This window comes from Triplophysa dalaica, chromosome 7 (genome assembly GCF_015846415.1).
Source record: "Triplophysa dalaica isolate WHDGS20190420 chromosome 7, ASM1584641v1, whole genome shotgun sequence".
NCBI classification, from domain to species: Eukaryota; Metazoa; Chordata; class Actinopteri; order Cypriniformes; family Nemacheilidae; genus Triplophysa; species Triplophysa dalaica.
Window position 1 is genome coordinate 7093244 of NC_079548.1, and position 24316 is coordinate 7117559.

The window sequence follows — 24316 nt, forward strand, 5'->3', positions numbered from 1 at the left end:
ACGTTGTAAACAATCAACAAGAAAGGGGATAATAAACAAAAGTCTAGATAGAGATCTTGGAGAGCTGTTTGAGAAACCATGAGTTGCTGCAGGACAGAACCTGATTAAATCAGTTTGTGTCAGATGTGTCGTATTTCAAAGGCTTACGAATCGAGTTAGTATTCTACCCTAGTTTCAATGCTATCAGATCAGATCGACCCAGAGCATCTTCAACTCTGCAGTGTCTTCATCCCTCCATCTCAACATTCTCAACCTGCCCAGACCCTTGAAGCTTACAGAGGTTTTCTTTTGCTGTTTGATGTTGTACAGTACAGTAAGCACTCTTTTACAGTACACCGAACGGACTCTGTTGGTCCTTTAAAACTAGAAAAAGAATACAAACTGTGCACAATAAATCTATAATAATCTATATGTTTATTTATTTGTGTATTTATGTCCACACTTTTACAATTTCCAGAATAAAAGTACACTGTTTGACACACAAAGATACACTGTTTGACACAGTGATAAAATACAAACATTTTATCACTGTTTGTAGTGATAAAATGTAAGCTTTTACCCAGTACAGAACTCATTCATGGTCCAGTATTTGTGAAAAAATGTAAGTTAAATGTATGTAGTTACATGAAATCTTTCAGTTAACGTTATGACCATTTATGAAGAATTTACACAATAAGCATGAGGATACCGCAATATTCAAATGTTCAAAACAGCATTTTCTTGGAAACACCTCCCACAAGAACTAAAGCATTACTGTAAGTTCACATTTTTGTAATTACTATGGGAAACTGTGGTTACTGCTTACAGTGTTTTGTTTCTTTCTAAAGGTCACAATGGTGAGAATTCACAAGATACTTTTGGTTGCGAGTTACAGAAAGCTGCATTTAACCACTACACCACATGCCAAAACCAAACAATTTTCTCCAAGGCTCTTCCAATTCATCCCTTTTTTTCCCCATTTCCAATTTCTCCTCGATGTCCATTCACTCATTCTTCTCGTCCTAAATCATCTTTCGTTTCTCCGCAACCTAGCAGGAAGTGCTTTGTCTCTCTCTGTCTTTACATTCTTGTCATGTCCACAGCTTAGAGCGTGAAAAAGAGGGCTAAAATGAAATCAGTATGCTACTCATGTCTGTCGCAATGTGTTTGTAAGTGTCTGTGATTGTGCTAGAAGGGGTTGTTCACTGTTAAGGATCCTTGAAAACAGAATAAGTTCAAGTGTCCCTCCCCAGTCAGCAAATCTTGGCGAACACTTCATTTACCAGCAACAGCAACACATAACAAAATGATCAAACAACAACTGAAAACTAGTTGTGAGTGACCTGTTCTATTTCCTGGGCTATCCCAGAATTCTCTAGCCCTAGGCGAATCATACCAACGATACAGGACATGCTAACTGCCTGTGTTTGGCAAGATGCACAAAACAACCTTCAAAAATGCGGATTGAATTATGAGGACGGTTGGGTCTTATCCTTAACCTACCAACAGCAACATATAACAAAATTATCAAACAACAACTGAAAACAGATAAGTTGCTTTGGATAAAAGCATCTGCCAAATAAAAAGTTGTCAATCTAAATCCAGACAGTTCAATGAACGTGAGTGCCATTGTTGAATTTTATAAATGTAAGACGCTCTGATCCTGCAGGCGATGGTAGTGCCTATTTATCAGCATCAGGACACAAGAACAAAAGCCAAACATGCACATATGTTAGAGACAACATGTATTTAATAGACATGACAGATTTGGTGTTTGTGATCTGTCCCAAGGTCTAGAATCAGCATCAAGTGAAGCAGAACATGAATTCAAAAGCTGTATCATAAATCTATACGCAAGTTATTTTACACTCTACTGACCTGCTCGAGCCCAAGGCAAAAACAGTGCGCTAAATGCTTCATAGTGGAGAACCAAAGAGAGAGATGATGTGAAGAACTGCATGCTCTAACAGAGGGTACATGAAAGTAATGAGCAATACATGACACACAGAGTAATACTGTAATAATGGCCTCTTACTGTAATTGTCCAGTACCCTCTGGGTATTAAAGCAATGTTCGGCCTAATTAAGTCACTTTATGATATCTCCTGGGCTATCCCAGAATTCTCTAGCCATTGGCGAATCATACCAACATGCTTTCTGCCAAGTTGCACAAAACGACCTTCAAAAATGCGGACCACCCTCAGGATTGAATTATGAGGATGATTCCAGTTGGATCTTATCCTTAACCTCTGAAATTTTCTACTGACCTTCAGGGCCAAGCCGTGAAATCATATTGCCTCTCAGATTGAAGGTAATTCTAATTGGCTTTCAGGGCGCTGCTGTGACTTCTATTATTCTGTCCTTTAGGGACAAGTGTCCCCGGAGATCAAGCAGATTTCCGAGATGACAAAGCAGAGATACGAAACAGAACACCGCTATGCGGTATAAAGCAAAGGAAACGTGATCTTGTTCTCCATTTCTGCTGAGCAAATGAACGGTTGACCTCTGCGAAAGTGACTGAAAAAAGAGCCCAAAAATAGCCACACATAAAGTAGAGATAAGCTGCGTTTTAATCTATATGTGGGTGTATCACAGTGATACAGAAAGAATAGAACAGACCTGAAAGCTAAAGAAAGAATAGAGTGCGAGTCGGTTTTAGACAGCCGCTCCCGGTGGAACACCGCTATGGGGATGACCTCATTTAGGAGGTCGGGGATTGGTTAATTGAAGGTGAGACTCCCGGTGTGTCACAGTGACCCAAACGTCAATCTAAAGTAAGACCCTCTCCCTCGGTGTGAAAACCGGCATGAGTAAAAAAAACAGACAAAATATGTCAAAGAACTTAGAATAAATCACATTTACTCTGACTCACACATGCCTTCTACAAAAAAACTCACACATGCCTTCTCCAGGAAAAAATGGGTTTAGTTAAGATGTTTATCACTAAATTAAGTGCAAACCGAGTTTCGCCAAAGCCTCTTGCTTCTAATAGTTTCATTTGTATCGCTACACCACGAATGTCACAAATGGTCTATTTTGTTGTTTGTTTCTCATGAGAAGTTGAAGGAGAAACGTCCAGGACAAAGTTAAAACTAACGAAACTAAATGAGGTTAACAATAACAGTTATACAACTTATCTCACAGCATTGCATCCCTCACCTTTGTACGTCTGACAATGGTTTGCAAATGCCTAAAGTCAACAAGAGATAGAGAGAGACAAAGAGAGAGAGACAGTTATGATAAATGGATGAGCGAATTGTGAACGTCTAAGCATTAACGCCTGCATGACAAAGGAAAATACAGAATGATACGTCCCCGCCCCAAACATTTGCTTTTTGCACAGATGTGTAAATACATGCGGCGCGAACCCAACAACCCCTCTACCCGCTCTTGTCGAACACTGCACTGCTACGAAAAACATTCACACGCACCAAATAAAACAACCCATTAACAGCAAACCTCGCTTATGAAGTTCTACATTTATGAGTCCTATGTGTGTGTGTCCATTAGGATGCGGCTCAGTTCTGAGTAGATCATTAGCAGGTGTTTTGGTGGTATGGCTGAAATCCAATTGAGATAAACACACAAGTCTTCACATCAAACACGAGCGCGCACACACACAAATTCATTTCAAACACATTTCGACACCCACACAAAAGGCACAAACAGCAAAGCTGTATTGGTTTCTAAATAATGAGAACACATCCATCACGAACACATGAGCGGAGAACTCTAAAATCCAAAGCGAAGGCCTATGCGACATTTTACATGGATCATATTACGGTAAAGATGTTTACAGGCGGCGCTACATATTCTGACATAAAACTCATTTGTATGTTTTAATGAGATGCTCCGCTGGTGTTCGGATGTCATGTTCTATGAATCTGAGCCGTTGAGAGATAAAGCGGTTATTGGACCGTTTGACCTTGAGTGAACGTGAGTGGTTAAAGGGTATTTAAAGCCAGGGAAGAAATATTATCGACTCACTGGCCTAGAATCAGTCTTTATTTATTGTTAAATGTGACGAATCAGAAAGCCGGTCTCAGGTTAGGTTCGACCGTTCTCATCTACATCCGGTGGTCAGAGTTCTGCTCATACATGCGTGTGCATTTACCAACATTAGGTTTACAACATACTGCCACCCTATCCTTCCCATCCCGGTTATTTCTGCTTGAATTAGTATGCGAAAGTAGTTCTTATACAAGACGTTGGCCGTAATTGCTTTGATCACTTTACGTGAAGCAGTTAATGCCGGCTGCAATAACGCAGACCTCACAAAGACTCGAATCAATTAATCTATCGTTTCAAGACTGTCACAGCAGTACAGCGTTAATTAATCTCTAGAAAACTTTCACCGAGCGAGCCAACGTGCACGCTGGAGAGAAAGGCAGAAACAGATCGTGAGCGATAGGCTGCCATTGAGTTTCATCTGAAAGCTGCCCACGTAGAGAAACTCAAACACACACACGTCCCACACACCGACATTGCATTTTCTATCTGCCGATAGTCAATTAGTGTCAGCTGTCCAATCTAGACAGCTCAAACACACACACACACACACTGTTAAATGGACACATTTGATGATGTCTGTCTGTTCCTCCAGAACTGTGGGAATACACACATACAGCAAACACACATAAATGGCCCAAATCCACCCAAACTAAATTTGAAAGATGCACCGCATCACACAAACTCAGTAAGAAGTGTCATTTTCTGATTTTAAAATGCTTTCTCCAGTCTAATGATAACCAGCTAATGAAATGAAACCATATGGTTTAAGCAGGTAATGGACGATTAATCCATCCAAAAGCGTGAAGTGACCATAAATCTGCACGATACTGATTTGGTTCATTAAGTGGAAGACTGCAGGAAAAATGCATCTGACGTACACTTCGGCTACCGGTGCAGGAGAGTGTCCGTAATTACTTTTCATTGCTTTAACTAAAATGCTAACACAATTCCTGCAATATCTATGTTGACAGCAGCAGAACATACACACACAGATGCAGACAGCATCAGAGTGTATCTGTCCTTAAAGTGATGCTTTGAAAAAAAAATTCTGTCATCATTTACTCACCTGTTTAAATTTCTTGTTCTGATGAATACAGAGAAATATATTTGTAATAATGCTTCTAACCAAACAGATCTCAACCCATAGTAGGAACAATTACTTTATCATGTATTATCAAAAGAAGACATTTTGAATAACGTAGGATAGCTAACTGTACTTGTGCACTTTTGACTTTCATTGTCACTGGGGGTTGGGATCTGTCTGGTTATAAGCTTTAATTTTAAAAATCTTTCTCTGTGATCATCAGAACAAAGAAATTTATACACATTTGGAACAACTCGAAGGTGATTATATGATGAGAGAATTTTCATTTTTGGTTGAAGTATCCCTTTAAAGATGTGTTACTGCATCAGGACCAGAGCTGCAGCCACGCTGTTCTTTCATCCCATGTCTATCATTCAGCCTGTGTTAAAACACCTCAACAACAAAAAAAGAACACAACTGGAATATTAGATCATCTGTGCGTCTGTGTCATTTTCATTTTCGGAATTTAGACAAAATAAAATCACCTATATTTCATGGAAATCTAAAATGCCTTGTCATAAGGTTTGTCAAAGAGACTATCAATATAATTAGCTCAATATTGTAAATGAGAAGTCCCTGTTTGTATAATTCTTGATTTGAGAATAAATACGTAATAAACTTCACTGTAATGTGTGTGGGACGTGTACGGGGAGATATGAGAGAGAGAAAGATGCATTTAGAAAAGCAATAGAAGGCTAAATCAATTGACTCGGACAACATTGTTATAGCAGAAATATTATCTGTCACGGGATCATTTAACTTTGTAGATTTATAGTAGAACCAGCGCAAGTTTATGAATGAAATCGATTTAATATAGACGCATCAAAGACAAGCACTGAACAGAAATTACACCACATCGGATACATCGATATTTAGATAGATATAATTAATAAACGTGCAATTTTAAATCTTTCACAAATGCATTTAATTTTGTCTAATTTTGCATTATCTCTCTCTCTCTCTCTCTCTCTCTCACACTCACACACACACCTACACACACATAGTGCAGAGGGTTGACAGAGCTCAGCTGTGCATTGTGAATGGGATATGACATGTAGATGATGTTATAACCCATCTGACTATCTCTCTCCGTTTCCTATAACTGTTTTAATCTTCCTCATAATTCAGTTTTTCTTCTTACTTTCATTTTCAATTTTACTTCCCGTCTCACTTCCTTAAAACCTGTCTGCATCACTTGTTCTGTCTCCAGTACATCAGACAGTTTCCTGATTTTTGTCTCTACAGATTCCATAACTCTTTTCTTGGTGGTAGTGGAGCATGCCGGTGTCTTACCGGCTGTGGAGTGAGCTGGAGTCCCGGGTAGAGCTGGAGGTTCAGGTCTGCAGAGGAACGAGACCGGCAACGCACGCACAGACAGCAAACCACACTAGAGCTTCAGCACACCAAAAAGAGAGAGAGAGACAGAGAGAGGGGGAAAGAGAGAGAGAGACAGTGCAGGACAGAGACGGAACACTGACTAGTTGGAGGTGAGATGAAGGGGAGAGAGCGTGAGAGCAAGATAAAGGGAGAGAGAAAGTGAGGGAGGGAGAGAGAGAGATGAGATGAAGAGAGAAAGATGAAGGGGGGAGGGGCTGGACTCGGATAGGAGGGACTGTTTGGTGCTGTAGGGATGGAGAGCAATGAGAAAAAGAATGAATGACCATATGAATGAATGGCCAAATAACAGAATGAATAAATAGCTGAAAACAAGAATGACTGGATGAATACTTGACCAAACCAATAAAGAACCGAATGACTACACGAAGGAGGGAAGGAATGATTGTATAACCAAATAAATAAATGACAGAACGATCAACTACACAAATGAATGAACAAATAAACAAAGAAAGATAAGAATGAATAAATTAAAGAGTATACACTACACATAGGCAATTTTTCAATTCTTAACTCTAGAAAGTAATATTGCATTTATTTATTTTGATTGAAAAAAAGATGAGATCTCAATAATGTGTCAAACTCTGCTCTGAATGACATTCCTGATCACACTTTTCTAAAACCAAATGATTTGATTCTGAGCTCTGCTCTTTACCTCTGTGTCTCTGTATACACAGGTATTTGTCCTTTGGGCCTCAGGAAATTGAACAAAATGTATAAACTGAAATATGCACAAAAATAAAAAATGAATAGCAAATAAGAGTTGAAGAGCGAACGGATCCAAAATAATAATAACATGACCTCAAGGCACAAACACAATTACTTCTTAATTATGTGCTTCTGAAGTAAATTTTCAGATTTGCATGTGAGGAACAGACCCTTACAGAGCAAATTATATGATAAAATACTGCAAAATATAACGCGATATATTTCATAATACATTTCCATATATTGGAAACTAATCTACTATTTTTCAATATACCGCAAAATATGCATTGACAATATATGGCTACATATTAAACATACAAATATTTTTAGAAACAAAGTCAAAAATAAATCTAATATTCATCACATTTGACACACTATACTGTAGACTCATTCACAGAATGAGTTAAAGCAGATTTCTAGTTCCAAGCATGCTTTGCTTCTGGCTTTAAAGGAGAGTAAAAATGTTTAAATGTAGGTGTAATTTAATGTTTTTTGCTCAATATTAATATTGGGGGATATCTGTCAGTGTTTAATGTTGTAATATTTTGAAATTTAGAAGGGTTTCTTTCTAGTATGTGTATATTCGTGGGGTTACCATGGTGCTGAAGAGTAGTGCAGGTATTTTGGATAACGATTGGCCAAACACCCATAAGACTAAATATTATTTTATTTAAAAAGTAATGGTTGTGTGTTTCTCAGTTGTATTGAATGTCTGTTCACTAAGGGCTTTCGTATAAGCTGATATGCTCATGCTATTGTAAACTATTTTAAAATATGAAACATGTGTATTGTAAATAGTTGTTAAACATAGGAAATATACATTTTTCATATATGCGTGTGTATACATGTCCTAAGTAAATATATGTTCAATATATTTTTACACATATACCATTAATCACTGAAAGGATGTACTCAGGGTTTTGAGTTGACTGACAAGTGTCTGAACCAACTACATATATGTCTGCTCATTTACCCAAGCTTTTTGAGAAGTGTGTACTTATGTGTGTAGAGTGGTTTGCGTGGCCTTAGGGGTTCTTGGTGTTTGTGAAAGAATGCTTTTAGGCTCCCGGCCAGCACAGGTCCCAGATCAGCAAAACACTAATGACGTTCAATATCACATCAAGCTACATGCTGTTCTGCAATCAACCTTTGGAAAAGCCAGCAGAGTAAGCCACATTACAGAATTATACAAACCACATTTTACATTCACATCTACTGTTCTGCAGGAAAGAGTGATTCACTTCTACCACAAACTTACGAGCACTGTCTGGTTTAGAGATACGGCATAAATGACTAACCTTTTTGAAATGTATTACAAAAATACGGAAGAGAGAACAAGCAAGAGGGAAAAAAGATTAGCAAAGAAAAGTTTCTCAATAGGCTATCTTCATTTTGACTGACACATCAACCATGAATCATCCAGTGCACGCAGGACAGAGTGCATAGATTCACTATCGAACCACTAACTTAAACTCAATTTCGCCTATCCTCAAGTTACTGTGGGATCCAGTACGTAATTTATTTATTTAACGTCACACGCATTAAGCTGATCTCTTAATCCACTTAGACATGCAATAAAAGAGGAAATAATGATGAACTCATATTATACTTCCCCACAAAAGACTTGAGGATCGACAAACGCATTTCCAGCAAACCACCACTAGAGGCACTTCAGAGACTTAAGCACATTTACTCTGCAGAGAATCTGCAGGCAAACAAACTCTCAGAGGAAGTGTTAATGACATTCTAAAAATGTTTACTGACTAAGACAAAGACAAATCCAGCAATGTTTCAACGCTCTTGTCTCCTGTTCATACAATTTACAACGCTTTAAAGGCTCAGTGTGAAATTTTTCCGATGATCTATTGATAGAAATGCAATATTGTATATATAGCTATGCTTTCAGAGGTGTATAAAGCGCTTACACAGTGAAGCGTTATGTTTTTTATTACCTTAGAATGAGCTATTTCTATACACTGCGGGTCCCCTTGCAAGTAATACACCATGTTCTGTCAGCTGTTGTAGTGTTTCAACCTTGATGCTAGATTACACTGACTGGACCTTTACAGTAGGGGACAAAAGTAGTGATCTGTTAAATGTACAGGAGTGGGAATATTAAGGGATAGAAATTTTGACAAATGTGTCAGTGTTTTGTGTGCAAATGGGGGGCATTATTATTATTAGTGACAAACATTCTTCAAGATATTTTTTCTGATCCGCAAAAACACCAAACTATAAACTAGAAAGACTGCTAAACATGAATAAGTCTCTATGTATCTTATCTCAATTAATAATATGAAAAATACCACTTTGTTTGGACTTTTACTCCTGTTATTTAGTCCAAGCCTTGTCAGCTTTACTTAAGGAGAACGCTTGCGCAAGAAAGTGTGCGTAAGATAAAAGTTACTTAAATATATATGTTCTTTCAATTGTATAAATGTTGTGTTCGCAACCCAAATACAACCCAACTGAGTCATTTTCCCAGTGGGGTTAGGGGAAGTCAATTTGATCAACTCCTACTCCTAAGTGTTAGAAAACTACCAATTTGACTGTTTGTGCTACAGAAATGAATCATACATCATGTGATTTGTTGCCATACTTATGTACGCATTACTTTTCAAATGTATTAAATTGGGTAAAACAAATTCCACAAACTTAGAGTGAAGGCCCAAGGTGACATCTGTAATAATCCTCAAATGAATATAACAGTGCCTTGGGTGCGGGTTTACTTCATCACAACCAGGAACCATCAAAAACATCATAGCAACCAACACAGCACTCTAGCAATCCCACTGAAGTTACTGTTGACGCATATTTATTTTGTCAGAATATTGAAAGCTTTATTTGAATAAACACTTCTCTGGACCAATAACCTCTCAGTTATACACCTACAGGATTATACATTTTCAAAAACATTCAGTGGAGTTAATATTAGAATTTAAAGCATGCAGAATCCTTAAGGCATCCAATGTGAGTTTGAGTCCATTCCAGCCTTTCAAAGAGTCGATTGCACACCTCCAGCATGAAGGAAAAAACCTGCCCGATTCCCGGCGGATGGCACGCTACACACGCAACAAAACTTTAGAACTCCGTCAGAATCAATTTGACTATAAATGGCTGTGGATCTTCTTATAAGTACTGTCAGTATTGGTGGAAGACAAAAAGAAATAGGCAAAACTTTAAACAAAACATCTTTATCAAACCCAGACAAGCACAACTTTGAGGACAAAGTACCATCACTCTCAAATGGGACCACAGGCATCTGAGTTCACAGGAAGCAGACTCATGTCTGAAAGAAACAGCGCATTAAGTCACACAGAAATCGCAACTTCTAAGGAACTTCTTCTAACAAGGCCCTGGCAGGAAACTATGAAATGCGAGTGCGCATGTTTGGTGGGTTTCTATTGAAAACTTGCTACATTGTCTAATTACATAAACAAATTCCTGTATTAGGACATTTGTATTGAATTATGAATGAGCGTGTCAAGGAAAGATTCTCAACTGACTACAGTAGGCACACTATAGAGGCAAACGTTATTTTACAGATTATTTTCAGTGATTTTCTAGTTACCTCCTTGTTATTGATTTTACACCCTCATTTATAAGGCATAGAGTGATATACAGTGCGTTATATATTATGTTGCTTTGGGGCTTCATTGAAAGAAAACTAATGACTCTAAATACAGTACCTGTTAAATATTTTAGCCTCATTGTGCCACCGAACCTTTGTAGCGGAGTACACAACAGTCACAGTCTTTTTTAAGATTAAAGGAGTGCACAACTCAAAATAAACAGCATGAAAACTAAATAAAGGGTTTAGCGTTAAAGATAGCATAGCCAATTCTGAAAAGCAAGTTCCGAACTAACGTGTTTGTTGAGTTCACTATGAAAAGATACAACACTTGTTACCAGAAAGCAGTCATGTTTTAAATTAGTCACAAGAACCTTGACTAGTTGACCAAGAAGGCAAAACTTCCTTTCAGAAGCCACATTCTGACTAATTAGCCAAATATATCTCAGACTTTCAGACTGTAAACTTTACACACTGTAGAAAAAAACAGCTTGTTTGTCTTGCAGTTTCCAATCATAAAAATAACACAAGAAGATTTGCTGCTGAAACAAACCGAGTAAAATTTCATTTTCCTTTTTTGAAATGACACTTTTTTTAATTTGAAAAAAAAAGAAACTAAAACAAAAGGCTCTTTGGGGAAAAACTAAATGCAAGCCAAAGGAGATGAAAGCATAATACATTGATCCTTAAAAAACGGAAATGAGCAACTAAATAAGATGTATACACAAGAGCGTATGACCTTCCTACATTATCCTCTGGATTGAATTATAGATTTTTATTTTCTCCTCTGGAGACTTAACCCAGACAACTTTGAAATCAATTTTCTGAACATGGTGTGCAATATTGCCGATCTGGCCTTTAATGCACTTATAATATTAATTGTTCATTGCAGTGTGTAAAACTACAGAAAAGAGTGTATGCAAACACATAAAGGGAGTAAGGGTGTGAGATTCAATCGGGTTGAACCAATATAAAATTAGAAAATAAGGGGAATCCAGATATCACTCATGTGTGACATGCAAACTATCACACGCTCGATTCTGAGAACATGAAGCTGCTAAATGAATACGTGACCCTTGATCACAAAACCTTAAGTAGCAAGGGAACATTTTTAGTAAAAGACAAAAATACGTTGTATGGGTCGATTTTAAAAACAGCAGAGATCTTCATAAAAACCCAGTTAGATAGAAAAGAATGGGTAATAATCATTGCATAATGTAAACAAATGCAAAATGTTTAAGTGTGTGTCTCATAGTCTCTTGTGGTGACCTACAGCAAACCGTTGGAAACTAAGCTTTTTGTGGAAATATAACTGGAACCCAGACCACTACCTAACATTTTTATAATAACATGAGCACATGGCTCCTATAGTGGTGTATGCAAACTTCATGAAAAAATTTGTGTTACATTTTGAGTTCATGTAGATTTACTAAAGTATAGTTATTCTGTTTTAGAATATTGATTAACATTTTCAGGGTATACCATGTGTTAACTGTGGCCACTATGGTAAAACAATGGTAAGCTAAATTTGTGGTTACTTTGGTTTTTCTACAAATACCGTGGTTGCTGTGGTAAAACTGTGGTTTATTAGGTATTTAAAGGTAACGTTAGCGTAGACGCAGAACATTTAACATGTTTTTTTTTGTGGTACAGGTGTAGTAACCATGTTTTTTTGGTTCATTGATTACTTGGGGTAAACCATGATTTTACTACAATTACCATCGTTTACTATGTTTTTTACCAAAAAACATGGTTTTCAAATATATGGTTATTGTCACCATTGTTTTACTACAGTAACCAGTACGTTTTGGTTTTAACTGTAGTAACCATTGTACATTTTCGTAAAGGAGCCTTGCTAGTAACGTTACCAATAGGAAATGCATCAAGCCTGAGTGCATCATTCGTTCAGCATTTACAAATAACTACATTTCGCTACACCTGCAACACTCTCTCTGGGGTGAAGTACTCTTACCGTCATACCGTATTACTACATTGCAATCTTATCCAAAAACCTCACGTCATGGCTTAAAGGGCACAGGCCCTTTTCAATCCAACAAACTATTGCTCGTCTAAAAGCAGATCTGTTCCTTCAAGTCCTGCAAAGATCATATTTCTGATGTGGGAATTAACACATTCAGGTGAGTTCATGTTTATTTGGAACAAGAAAATTGTCAGTGCAATTTACCTTAATGAAAAAATAACTACAAAAATAAACAATCGCATCATCACATTATGTACGTGGTTTCTCGCTGACATGCCCACAACTCGGAGACTCGAGACTCAAAGAAAATCCTGTTTCTCCTTGTATTTACAACGTAGTAACATTCATGTTCGCTTAAAGGGGTCATATGATACGGCTAAAACGGGTATTATTGTTTTTTTAGATGTAATGCAGTGTGTATATAGGATTTAAGGTTAAAAAACGCTGTATTTTCCACATCCGGTGCTTATGTGTATCTCCTCATTGCCTCGCCTATCTGAAATGCTCCGTGTACAAATGGTCAGTTAACCAGTGCGTAGTGATTGGTCGAATACTGCAAGCATGTGATGGAAATGAAACGACTCTTATCTTATTTGGAACATCAGGTTCCAAAGCAATTGTAGTGACAGGTACGCCCATCTTAGTTGCATACATTTGGGCAGTCTTGGTCAAATCATACCACAAACTGACGTTGAATTGTGTGGGGGGGTGGCTACAAGAGGCATTTCAGGCAGGTCTGGGTGAGCATTCGCTTATAGATAGAGTGCAACTTTTGTTCCGACACTTTAATTTTTGCAATTTTACGTGTCTAATACATGCATGGGCAACATATGACCCCTTTAACTCCGATGACGCAGCATTTAAAAATAGACTCGTGGGCATAGTATTCTGTCCTGGTAAATAACATCAAATAGAGCTTTAGTGATAAACTACCAAAACTTTTAATTTTGCACAAAATAACGAATTAATTTAATCATTAAATACAATTTGTCTATATTTTTTATTCATTTATGTTAGTAAGTGCCCGGAACACACTTTACAGGTCATTCTCAAAGTAGGTACTATAATATTGCATATGTATTGATTTAGCTTTGTATAACGTCCATAAGGGTACACAGAAAGATGATTGTTGTTTACACTTGTGCAGTGTTTAAGAACAACTACACTACAGCAAGTCAGAAAAATAAGCAGCAAAATAAATAAATACATTTTTTTTAAAAACCTTGCAAATACACTTCTGTAAAGAGAACAAGACAAACTTGTTTTCACATAACAACAAATGCATTATTATGCTTCCGTTCGTGTGTAGAAAGAAAAGAACCACAACCCAAAACATATCTTCACACAATCTCTCTTTACTTCCTCTTGTTTTCTTCTCTTTGTCTTCATTATTTTTTTTTGACACGTGGTTTGACAGACTGCCACTATCGACTGGCAAGAAGAATTTAAATAAGTGTTGACTGTCATTGTGCCAGTAATTTGGTCAAAATATTATACCTGAAATTGCATTGTATGGTTATTCTGCTGCATGTAGGGTTGAATAGTGGAGCTGATAATAGTCCATCACAGAGCTATCACACACTAAGACAAACACATTCACACACTCACAACTAGGCAGTTTTAGAATTCACTAGAAGTCAGCTTTATTGATATTCTTAGTAAATTGCATGGCAATGGACAAAATGAAGCAGTTCTTTAAGGAAGCTACGGTGCATGTATAGTGTACATTGATGAGGGATGAAAAAGAACAAAAAATAAGAAAAACTCAACAAAAATACACAGTTTCAAACTCATACAAACTTAAACAAGTGAGGAAATATAAGTATATATAAAAGTATATGAAATTAATAAATATAGTCAACCAGCAGTAGGGAAATGATGACAGGTTTGTTTATAGAAAAATTCATACACGAACTACCACACATCAAAATCAGAGATTGAGGAAGAGAAACAGAAAGAATTTCAGCTATCCTGCCTTTAACTGGAAAGTTCTTGGTATATTGCAATAGTGTGAGGGCATGGATGTGTTATGTTCAACGTGTCAGCAAGTGAATGTGGGTGTGTGAGCGTCAAAGTTTTTTTTAAATGAGCACTCGTGGGTGTAAATACGTGTATGCAGAAGTGCTCTATAGCGTGCGTTTCAGTATGAAGGCTGTGACTTCATTCTCCATATTTAACCTCGGTAACAGTGTTGGGTGTAACTAGTTACTAAGTAATTTGTAACGTATCTTCATTACTTTTTCCTTGAAAAGGCAAAGTAAGGGATTAGTCTTATTTTTTATGTAATTACAGTTACTTTTGATGTAATTGAACGTAATCCATGTGTAATATATTCAATAGTTGAAATGACATCAAAATCATAAATCAACTATAAAATGTATGCTGTAATGTATCCTTCTCACATTTGTACACTTTGGTCGGTTAGTAAGAATAATATTTGTTATTTATTTGAATTAATTAAATAAGACTATTCATGTCTATCCTTGAATCAATTCTAATCAAGATTTACGTAAGATATAGAAAGCAATAAGTAATTAAATACTTTTTGGAGAGAGTAATTTGTACAGTAATTTAATTACACTGTTCAATATGTAACTAGTAATTAGTAATTCATTACTTGTCAGAGTAATTTACCCAACACTGCTCGGTAGTATTCTTACTAACTTTGATACTGAACATCTATGTTAATGAAATGTATTGATTGCAAGACATCAGAATGCAAATCTTAAATCACACTTAGCATGGGCAACTGTATGGTCAAGCAGGACCGCATGTGAACCTTGATTCAATGGCAAGCTGGAAGTTAAAAAGCTAGAAAGAAAAGTTTCTGATGACCAAGTTATGTTTTCACGCAGTTGTGAAAAGGGAACTGCTGGTTTTGAGGGTATCTGAGTAAATTATGTACTTGTAAGCACTAAAAAGCACACTCCCTCCAAGACACATGCATACACACTGGGGAAGTAAATTGACTTGACGGCAACCAAGCTACACACAGACAGTAACACAATTGTGCCCATAGTGGAATGGAATGTTTACCAGGAGATTTTATACAACAACAAGGTAAGAAATTCTTTAAATCAGAAAGCAAACTTAATGAATTTAAATGATTTTTTATTCTTTTTCTAGAATGAATTACGTTATGAAACCAAAATATAATTGAATAATAAACTGGAAATGTATATAAATGGCTTGATTGGGTCAAATAGTTATTAAACCAAGTCCTTTCATCTTAAATAGTTAAAATAACCTCCGTCTGGGTATACTCAGTCTGAGTATACATTTTAAATAGCCTATTTCTGTTATCAGTAAATGGGATTGAAACCGATTATAGCATTAGATAAGGAAAATATGAGAAAAGAAAGTTTTGAATTTGATCATGTGACCTTATTTTCAGTATCAAAACGCGTCCCGGTAAGGGTGATGGTTCATCTCTATTTCTACGCATAAGCTGTGTTTGGAAAACTTACACATGCAGTATTGAAAACTTCAATAGTACAAGACACTGTTTCGTTTAGTGTATGTGACATCCAGTAAGATTTGCCATGAGTAGAACACCACTGAAGCGTGGTGTGAGGTAAAAAACATTTTTACTTTCTTTTTCCTTTGAGTGCGCTCACCTACATTTACTTTACCGCAGCTAAAAATAGCAAAAATACCCAACTTCTGACTCGAACGAAAGCTCAAAGTAAATAAAACATGGCATCAAACTCAAATTTTGAAACTAAATACATTTTCAAGTCAATTTTAGAGAAAAGTTAGTCAGATTTTACTCTCTCTCTCCCCGACGCCCCTCAGACTCTTTTAAGATGAGGGAAATCCCTTTCCTTACGGTTTCCTGGCAGTTGCGAAAAACAGCGTGACGTTCTGTGTCTGTGCTTACCGTAGTTGTAGTTATAAGCAGATGGTCAGGTTACCCCAAAAGTTTTCATGTATCACTGTTGTATGGGAAGTTTCGTTATTGGACGAGAAATTCAACAGCTGCATGTTGATCTGGAGCGTTTGACATGAAATGGCGCAAAACAACCCCTCGATGTGTCTTTTGGACTGATGGATTCATCATTTGTAGTGAAAGAGTGCCAGTTTTATGATGGATTTGAATGACCTTTGGTTTTTGTCACAAACAGTAAGCCTTAAGTAATACCATTTTCAATACTGCAATATTACATTTTGATATCTTTTCTGTTAGATTTCGAAAAATCTTGATTCATTATTCAAAATTTTCATTATTCATGTTGGTTATTGGTTGTATTTTTGTTTACATTATAAAAAAGAAAGCATATTTACATTTGTTTAAGTGAGCGAGGAAGGAAGTAGTAAAGGGGAAGGAAGTTTTGTGCCTAAAATTAGTGTGAATACCTCAGAACCGCACATGTCTGCTGTGTCCTTAACAGCATCTTTATCTGTGTGCATGAGGAAGTGCCAGTTTATTAGCTCAACAAGCTTTTAATGGATGTTGTCTTGCATTTCATCACATCGTTTCCAAATATACAGATCTCCTGGAAGTAACCTGAAGAATCGCCTGTCACCCCCTTGATTCTGATCTTGCATCCCAGCCACTATGTTTTTCACCGGGACGCTGCATTTGACCATGCTTGGTCTACTGGTCGGGTCCAGCACTGCTCACCAATGCCCACTTCATGACATCAAACCTGGGACTGGTAAGAGAGAACGATAAGACTTATATATATTATGGCAGTCTGTTTATTTTGATAAATCCTGTTTAGCTCCGACCTGCGTCACCCAGATAGACCCTTATCAGAGATCTCTTTAATCCTGTTGTGATTTTCATCCGGGACTCTAAATTTTATCATCACAACTGAATGAAATCTTATCTTGGAACCCACCACAGGCTCAATAGAGAATTTCCTTGGAAAAAAACTTGTAATTTAGGACTTGGCTTGGTGTGGGTTGTTCTTCCCTGACTTAACAGTTTGATTTAAGAATGCCATTTCCAACTTATCTTAAGAGCACTACAAAAGCTTTAAATTGAAAATTTGCTTTGTGACGACTTTGAGTTTAGAAGATTGAAAGTAACAGAACATAGTCTACCAATTTTACCAAGTTTCGGACTCAATGTGCAATGGCCTTTAAGCGTCATTTAAAGAATGCCATAGATTTTTATGGTGGACAGATGGTGCCGATAAAGTGTTTACCCTAAATTCACTGTACTTCACAGTACTACTGTAATTCACTTTAAACATAAAAGCATCTGCCAAAGCAAAAGGCTCCTGTTTTCATATGTTTGCAATGTGCAGGGTTTATAGTTAAAAATAACAAAAACAAAGAAAAACAAAAACCTAAATTCGGTCATCATCTACATACAATCATGTCTACCAAGCCCTCATGGCATTCTTCCATAGAAGCGGAAAAGAAATGTTATGCAAATTTGTGGTGCTTTTTTGTATTCAGATAAAATAAATGAATTTGGGTTGAGGTGAGCTACATCTCAGGTCAAAGGTGACCATTCGTCCTTATTCATTTCCTTCCAATGCATTTCCTATATGAACTAGCATCATTTCCTTCAATGCTGACCTTTGACCACTTCTTTTAGGATTTCCGGTGATGGATTCATTGCAATGCTACAATGATTATCAGAACTATGTACAATGCACATGGGAAGAAGATTCACACGTTCACTCATGGGCCGCAGGAAATGGAACCTCACAACTCAATTATAGGGAACATATGAATAAGTAAGTGAAAAAATAATATAAAAAAAATAGTGAATTACTCATTACTATGTTTTTCCTTGGTCACAGTTTTTCTTTTTGCGTATTTGTGCACTTTGGCTGTTCTTTATGTAAATAAACAATGAAATAGGTACTTTTACGTTTAAACGATATTAACAAAGTGACATAAAGAATCCTGATTCTTTAAATCCAGATCTTCCTGACTGTTGAATTTCTCTGTAGTACAGATAAACTTTGTGCACTCCTTGGTCCTGGTGTTGCTTTATCCAATGGGAAGATTTCCTACAGCTGTCGCTACAACACTAAAAGGTTTGTCACTGTCATCAATCACACTGTCTACTTCAAAGTGCCCTGTGAATCAGGAACAAAATCCTTCAGTGTAGCCAAGCACGGTGAGTGTTCCTTAAAAAAACAATATATATATAGAGAGAGAGATTTTTTTGTGTGGAAAAGCCTGCTGCAATTGGTTTTTGTGTTTTCTACAGGAAAAGTTCTGTCCCCAATTGACTTGACAGAGAAACCGTCCGATAATGGAGATCATGTGTTGTCATGGAAAAGCCCGTATCCTGCATCCTCAAATATAACACGATCGCTCACGTATCAGCTTCAGTACAGCATGGACGGGCAGGACTGGACTGTGAGTATACGCAGACATACAAGCACATAAAGTAAGGTCCAAAAGTCAGAAACCTGAGATTCAAACTTGTGATGTCCATGTTTGAGTACCTCAATGTCATCATTGAACACGGGATGACCAAATACAACAAATATGAGAATTCATGTTCATTTTTCAGTGTAACTTTTCACTATTGTTGTGTAAAATAGTTGTAATGAATTGAAAGCGTATGAGCAGCACCGCTACATGTGACCTCACACAAACACGTCTCCACACTACACCGCTTTTATTTTCTCCAAACCGCAATAAGACTCCACAAACCCAAATATCATCTGATCTACAAATATAAATCACATTGTACAATCTACCATTCTAGAAAAACAGCGTAATAACCTCAAACCTTACGATTCCCACTAAAGATAAGGTTTCCACATGAAAGAGCAGCGCTAGCATTGTGAAACTGAACACAGTGCTGTAAAGATGTGGAAAGCTACTGACTGTGTGTATTAATACATTATGTATTCAAAAATGTGTATTTGCGAGATTCATTCGTTTTCTTTATTGTGATAGACTGTGGATAACATCAGTGCCTCTGAGTTTATGATTGAAAAGAAAATGCTGTTCCATGGTTACCTTTTCCAAGCCAGAGTGAGGGCCCGAGGTGCGGTAGGACTGTGGAGCAACTGGAGCCAACCGGTGTCCTGGAAAACCCACAATGGTACGATGAGCTCAGTCTATATAAGTCTGGTCCACATGAAACATGTTGGCAATTCTTAAATATATATACTTCATATGCACATGCCTAAAACTTTAACTTTATACATCTCTACTTTGCATGTTCCCTCTCACCCATAGGTGGAGCCTTTAATCTGCAGTGTGTGGTAGAAGGAGACACAAATGTGATGTGCAGCTGGCAGATGAAGACAGAAATCTCTCACTTCATGTCGTATCATCTGTGGTACCGTCACAGTGACACTCAGTGAGTATAACCCACAGAATCACGTGCTATATTTGATTATTGATGTACATTAAAGCTGCTTTTTTTGGCCTTCAGAGCCTCCGAGCCTTCAGTGTGTTGTGGAACTCCTTTGCTGAAGTCAAGAGGTGCTGAGGTGTCTGAGTTTTACTGTGACATAAACAGTTCTGATCCTCACCTGTTAACAGTGGAGTTGAGACCAGTGTACCACAGCAGACATTTCTACCCCTCAAAAAACAGTGAGTATAAGAATACTTGTATTTCAATGCTGCCACCTAGTGTGTAGGAGGAACATGACACATCTTGTGGTAGCTGTGAGTGAATTAAGATTTCAAACCAGATTTTTTAATTAAAAATCCTAAATTGAAATCAAAGACTGAACTCTGAACTAAAATGGCATGTTTATTTTCTCCAGTTCAACTTCCACAGGCCGAGCCGGTGCATGTGAAAGAGACAGATGGGGTTTTCAGACTGAATTGGTCTACACCAGCTTCCTACGTACCAGAAACATTCTTCATCCAGCTGAAAATCTCAACCGACAAAGTACTGAATGTTAACAGAACTTATCTGTTTTACAGTGCACTAAACTGTTGTTGATCATTGTCATGATTTTCTTTTTATAGACGGCAGCGCTCTATAACCTAACCGGGAATGAGCGATTTTTTAAGATTTCTTCTAAATCTCTACATCCTTCAACTCAATACAAAGCCCAGATCAGATTTCTCCTTCGAGCTAGTCATGAACTCAAGGGTCTGCCATCTAAATGGTCACAGCCAAAAGTGTTTACTACCGGTCCAGGTAACACTATGTGTTATTTTTTGCAATTGCCTTTTAGTGATACACTTTGGTCATTACTGTAGGCCCTTCCTACAGGAAATATTCATAAAATTATTTAAGATAGGGCATAAGTATTTGATACCCACAGGACATGATGGAATGATGCATATTTCACACTTTTTGTGTTCGTGTAGCTTCCTGGTCAATTAAGACCGTAATCTACATTTTGGTTAGTTTGATTGTTGCTGGTATCTTCATTGGCTTTTACCACGCCCTTCCAGTCTGTCACAGGTAAAACATTTCTTCACTTTTGATGTGTACACCAATTGCTTTTGCTGGCGTTTTTATATAAGTGAGTGTATTTCTTTCAAAAGAAGGATCAAATTATGGAATGGATCGATTCCATCGCCTATAAATAGCAGAGTGATGGAGGAAATCATCAAGGTGAGTATTTCCTGACTGATCTTAGACCAGTGGTGTACTTAAATGTTATATGTCAATTTGGAATTTTTCAAATGTTCTTATAATTTTTTAGTTTTATGGTAGTTTTAGTAATATTTTGAATTAGGTTTAATTTTTTTATTTAAAATTTCATGTTAATGTTAAGTTTAATTGTAATATTATTATTAATTTGTTTATCTTTATGTTGCTGTATAAGTTGACTTAGTTATAGTTTCTATTTTCAGTTAATAATTTTAGTGCTTCATTTTAAACCTATTTAGTTTTTACCTGAGGCAAAATTTCAACCTTTCTTTTAAGTTTTCCACGTATTTATTTAGGCATTCAAATTTGGTTAAATATGTTAAGCTTTAGTAAACTATAATAACCTTGTCAAATACACCTGGAAAACTATGTTGTACAGTACAATAAATGAAATAATTATCCTTCTCTCTGTCTATTTAAGAAGTCCTCCTCAGCATGGCCATATCTTCAGAGCGAGAAAGAAAAGACCTCCTTGTGCGTAATGCAGGCAACAGACAATATCAGTATCTGCAAAAGCAGGTAAGTCTATTTAGATCTATACATTAAGATGACAAAGTTGGCGCTAAACAAATGTAGTTTAGTTTCCTTAAAAGGTCACAAGAACATTACAATATAGTTAAACTTTTGGCACCACCATGTGGCTCAAAGACCATCTTAAAAAAAGAAACAAATTCGGCTAAATGTATTATATGCATTACAGTTTTTCTCAATGGCTTAAACACATTTCTTGAAATTATGCCTCGTATCCTCAAAACAGTAAACATAAATCCATAACATCTTACCCAATTCCCCAAACATCTTATTTTCAGGTCAAAATGAAGCTCTCATCTCAAAACCATTCACACTTGCTGAAAAAACAAAATTTTCCTGCAGACATTACCCACAAGCCCACAAAATCACCCACACTACAACATAGTATTAGACACTGGTGAGATCAATTCAAAATCAATTTGGGATTGAAGAATAATTTGACAGCTTAGTGTTTATAAGATTTTACAACATAGTATAGCAAAATGCAAGGATGAGCTGTGTGAAAAAAAAAAAACATTACACTTCTGTAAATGTAGTATACAACTGCACAAATAACACTTACTTTCAGGCATTTAGCAGATGCTTTTATCCAAAGCGACTTACAGAGAAGATAAAGGAAACAATACAGTGAAGCAATTTGTCAATAGGAGGCAATCCTATAAAATACGGCATCCTCTTCACCTTTGGCCCAATTTCGTAAAAGTTTTCCATATTTTCTGCAAAAATACAGAACAGGTAAAAAGGGTGTGTATGTGCTACAGTTTTCTGGATACAGAAAAGTGAAATTTCTCTCGTATAAAGTGTTTATGTGATTATACTGTATATGAAAGTAGTATAAAGCCCAGTAGATGATTCTAGGATGCACAATTACCTGTACTCCTATTGATATTATCCTGAGATTCTGATTGGTGTGTCATAAGTTTTGCTACTGAATGTTTACTTATGGATAAATGTGTGCTATTTGAGTTTACATCTCGACACTTCAGTTCATTATATTTTGTATTTGTAGTGTCTGAATGAGAAGATGTCCAAACCCCACACAAAAACAGCCTAAATTTGCAAAGGTTTGACCAAGTTGGTGCATTGTTCTGAGAACGTGTTTATAGTCGTCAGAAAATGGTGAATTGTTTCATGAATTGTGTGTTAGCAATCGAGAAAAACTGTAAGCAGTTCTGCAGTTTATGTCGACCAGATATCAACTTATCATACAATATTGACTTTTTCTCACAGTACTTCTGGGGAGTCACTTTTGTTACACACGGAAGATGTGAGTTTAGATGCCACAGCTGTGAAGAAAGGATGGTCAGATGGGTTGGTCCACTCCGGCTCATACGTGTTGGAGGACATGTACCAGGACAATTCAGGAATGAGCTTCAGCGGGCCCTATATTCTGTGCTGCGAGGAGTCCTGCGGTCAGGTTGAAATCTTTGGTACGTCTTCTGACAGATGTCACACATTCCTGTCTGAAACGTCTGAGAATTCAGGTCCAACAAACGGAGGCTATGTTGTGACTCCTCCCATGTTAGTAACTCAAACCCCCCCTGTCGACAGCTCGATCATTAACCCGTCAGACGTACCCCCTGCATATACCCCTAAATTAGATCAGGGTAACATCGTACACCTTCAGCCTTCAGGTTATTTCATGATGCCATGCATTGGCGTAAGCCAGATAGAGCCGAGAGGGTATGTGGCGCTGTCACAGCCTGAAACGTAGTGATCGATGACTTTTGGTTTCCAAAAGATCCTGTAAGGTAAAGATGGCTTTTAATATAAGATGGTCCCAGAGACTCTTTTGGAGACTGGTATTGAGCGATATTTTGCTTCAAGAGCACTGTTTAGATATAGATAAACGTTTTACGTGCTCGCAGTCAATGAGGTAAAAGACTTGATGGACCTCTGTTGGACATTTTGACTCAAAGCTATTATGTTGTGCTGTAGCCAAGTCGGCCCAATAGATGACAGTGTTGCTTTCACTTTCATTTCTGCTTTTCAAAGTCCGCAGTAGCTATGAAGAGCAAACACAATCGATTAAATTGAATGTATGTGTTTATGCCTCATATACAACTGAAGAAATTGCAAAGTATAACACTGAACAGTTTGTGTACTTTTTTGCAAATAATGCAGATTGGATTGCTTAATGTACGTACATTCAGTCCGGATATGATGCATGTTGGCAGTTGGCTGTCATGACAACCAACGCCTAAACTTTGCTTGCCTAAAACCTGAACACTATTTTTTTTTCTTCTAGTCAAAAGAGCTATAAATGCAATGCATCAAAAACATTATTTTTATATTTATATAATTGTGTGCAAATGTGTAAAATTGTATGAAATGCATTGTTTCAGCAAATGTCTCATGTGTTTATGTTCTTGTACTAGTGTGATTGCAAAGCTTCCTCATCCAACCAAGTATTAAAGATTTTGCTGAAGTTCATAACAGGTTCTCTTTGTTTGTTTTATGCTGCCCTCTCATGTGTGTGTCTGTGGCAGGGTGCAGATTTCTGAGAAGCCTATGT

The 24316-nt window shown here is 37.0% G+C and overlaps 2 protein-coding genes across 5 annotated transcripts in view; one reads left to right on the forward strand and one right to left on the reverse strand.

The window, feature by feature from the left end:
- The window catches only part of pvalb6 (parvalbumin 6), a 21097-nt gene extending 14486 nt beyond the window's left edge, over nt 1–6611 (reverse strand). Inside the window, exon 1 of the mRNA XM_056752700.1 lies at nt 6367–6611. The gene's annotated coding sequence lies outside the window, so the exon portion shown is untranslated. The remainder of the gene's footprint in view (nt 1–6366) is intronic.
- A 9050-nt stretch (nt 6612–15661) lies between these two features.
- csf2rb (colony stimulating factor 2 receptor subunit beta) lies at nt 15662–24224 on the forward strand. 4 transcript variants are annotated; one of them, XM_056751726.1, is made up of 14 exons: nt 15662–15788; nt 17220–17386; nt 18280–18421; nt 18641–18810; nt 18904–19055; nt 19605–19752; nt 19890–20013; nt 20089–20249; nt 20426–20553; nt 20634–20808; nt 20982–21078; nt 21162–21231; nt 21692–21789; nt 23032–24224. In XM_056751726.1, the coding sequence occupies exons 2-14, from the start codon at nt 17287–17289 to the stop codon at nt 23513–23515; spliced, it is 2049 nt and encodes a 682-aa protein (XP_056607704.1). In that variant the 5' UTR covers nt 15662–15788; nt 17220–17286; the 3' UTR covers nt 23516–24224. The 4 variants fall into 4 exon arrangements, with proteins under 4 accessions (XP_056607704.1, XP_056607707.1, XP_056607706.1 ...); XM_056751729.1 differs by lacking the exon at nt 15662–15788 and adding an exon at nt 16633–16851 and having other exon boundaries at nt 21695–21789; XM_056751728.1 differs by lacking the exon at nt 15662–15788 and adding an exon at nt 16633–16851 and having other exon boundaries at nt 21165–21231.
- Nucleotides 24225–24316: the final 92 nt, after the last annotated feature.

What these genes read in the sequence shown, in the direction of transcription:
- csf2rb (XM_056751726.1), top strand. Translation starts at nt 17,287, where the DNA reads ATGTTTTTCACCGGGACGCTGCATTTGACCATGCTTGGTCTACTGGTC. An exon ending in AGTGTTTACTACCGGTCCAG is followed by an intron (nt 20,809 to 20,981) that starts GTAACACTATGT and finishes GTGTTCGTGTAG; the next exon opens with CTTCCTGGTCAATTAAGACC. An exon ending in GCCCTTCCAGTCTGTCACAG is followed by an intron (nt 21,079 to 21,161) that starts GTAAAACATTTC and finishes TTCTTTCAAAAG; the next exon opens with AAGGATCAAATTATGGAATG.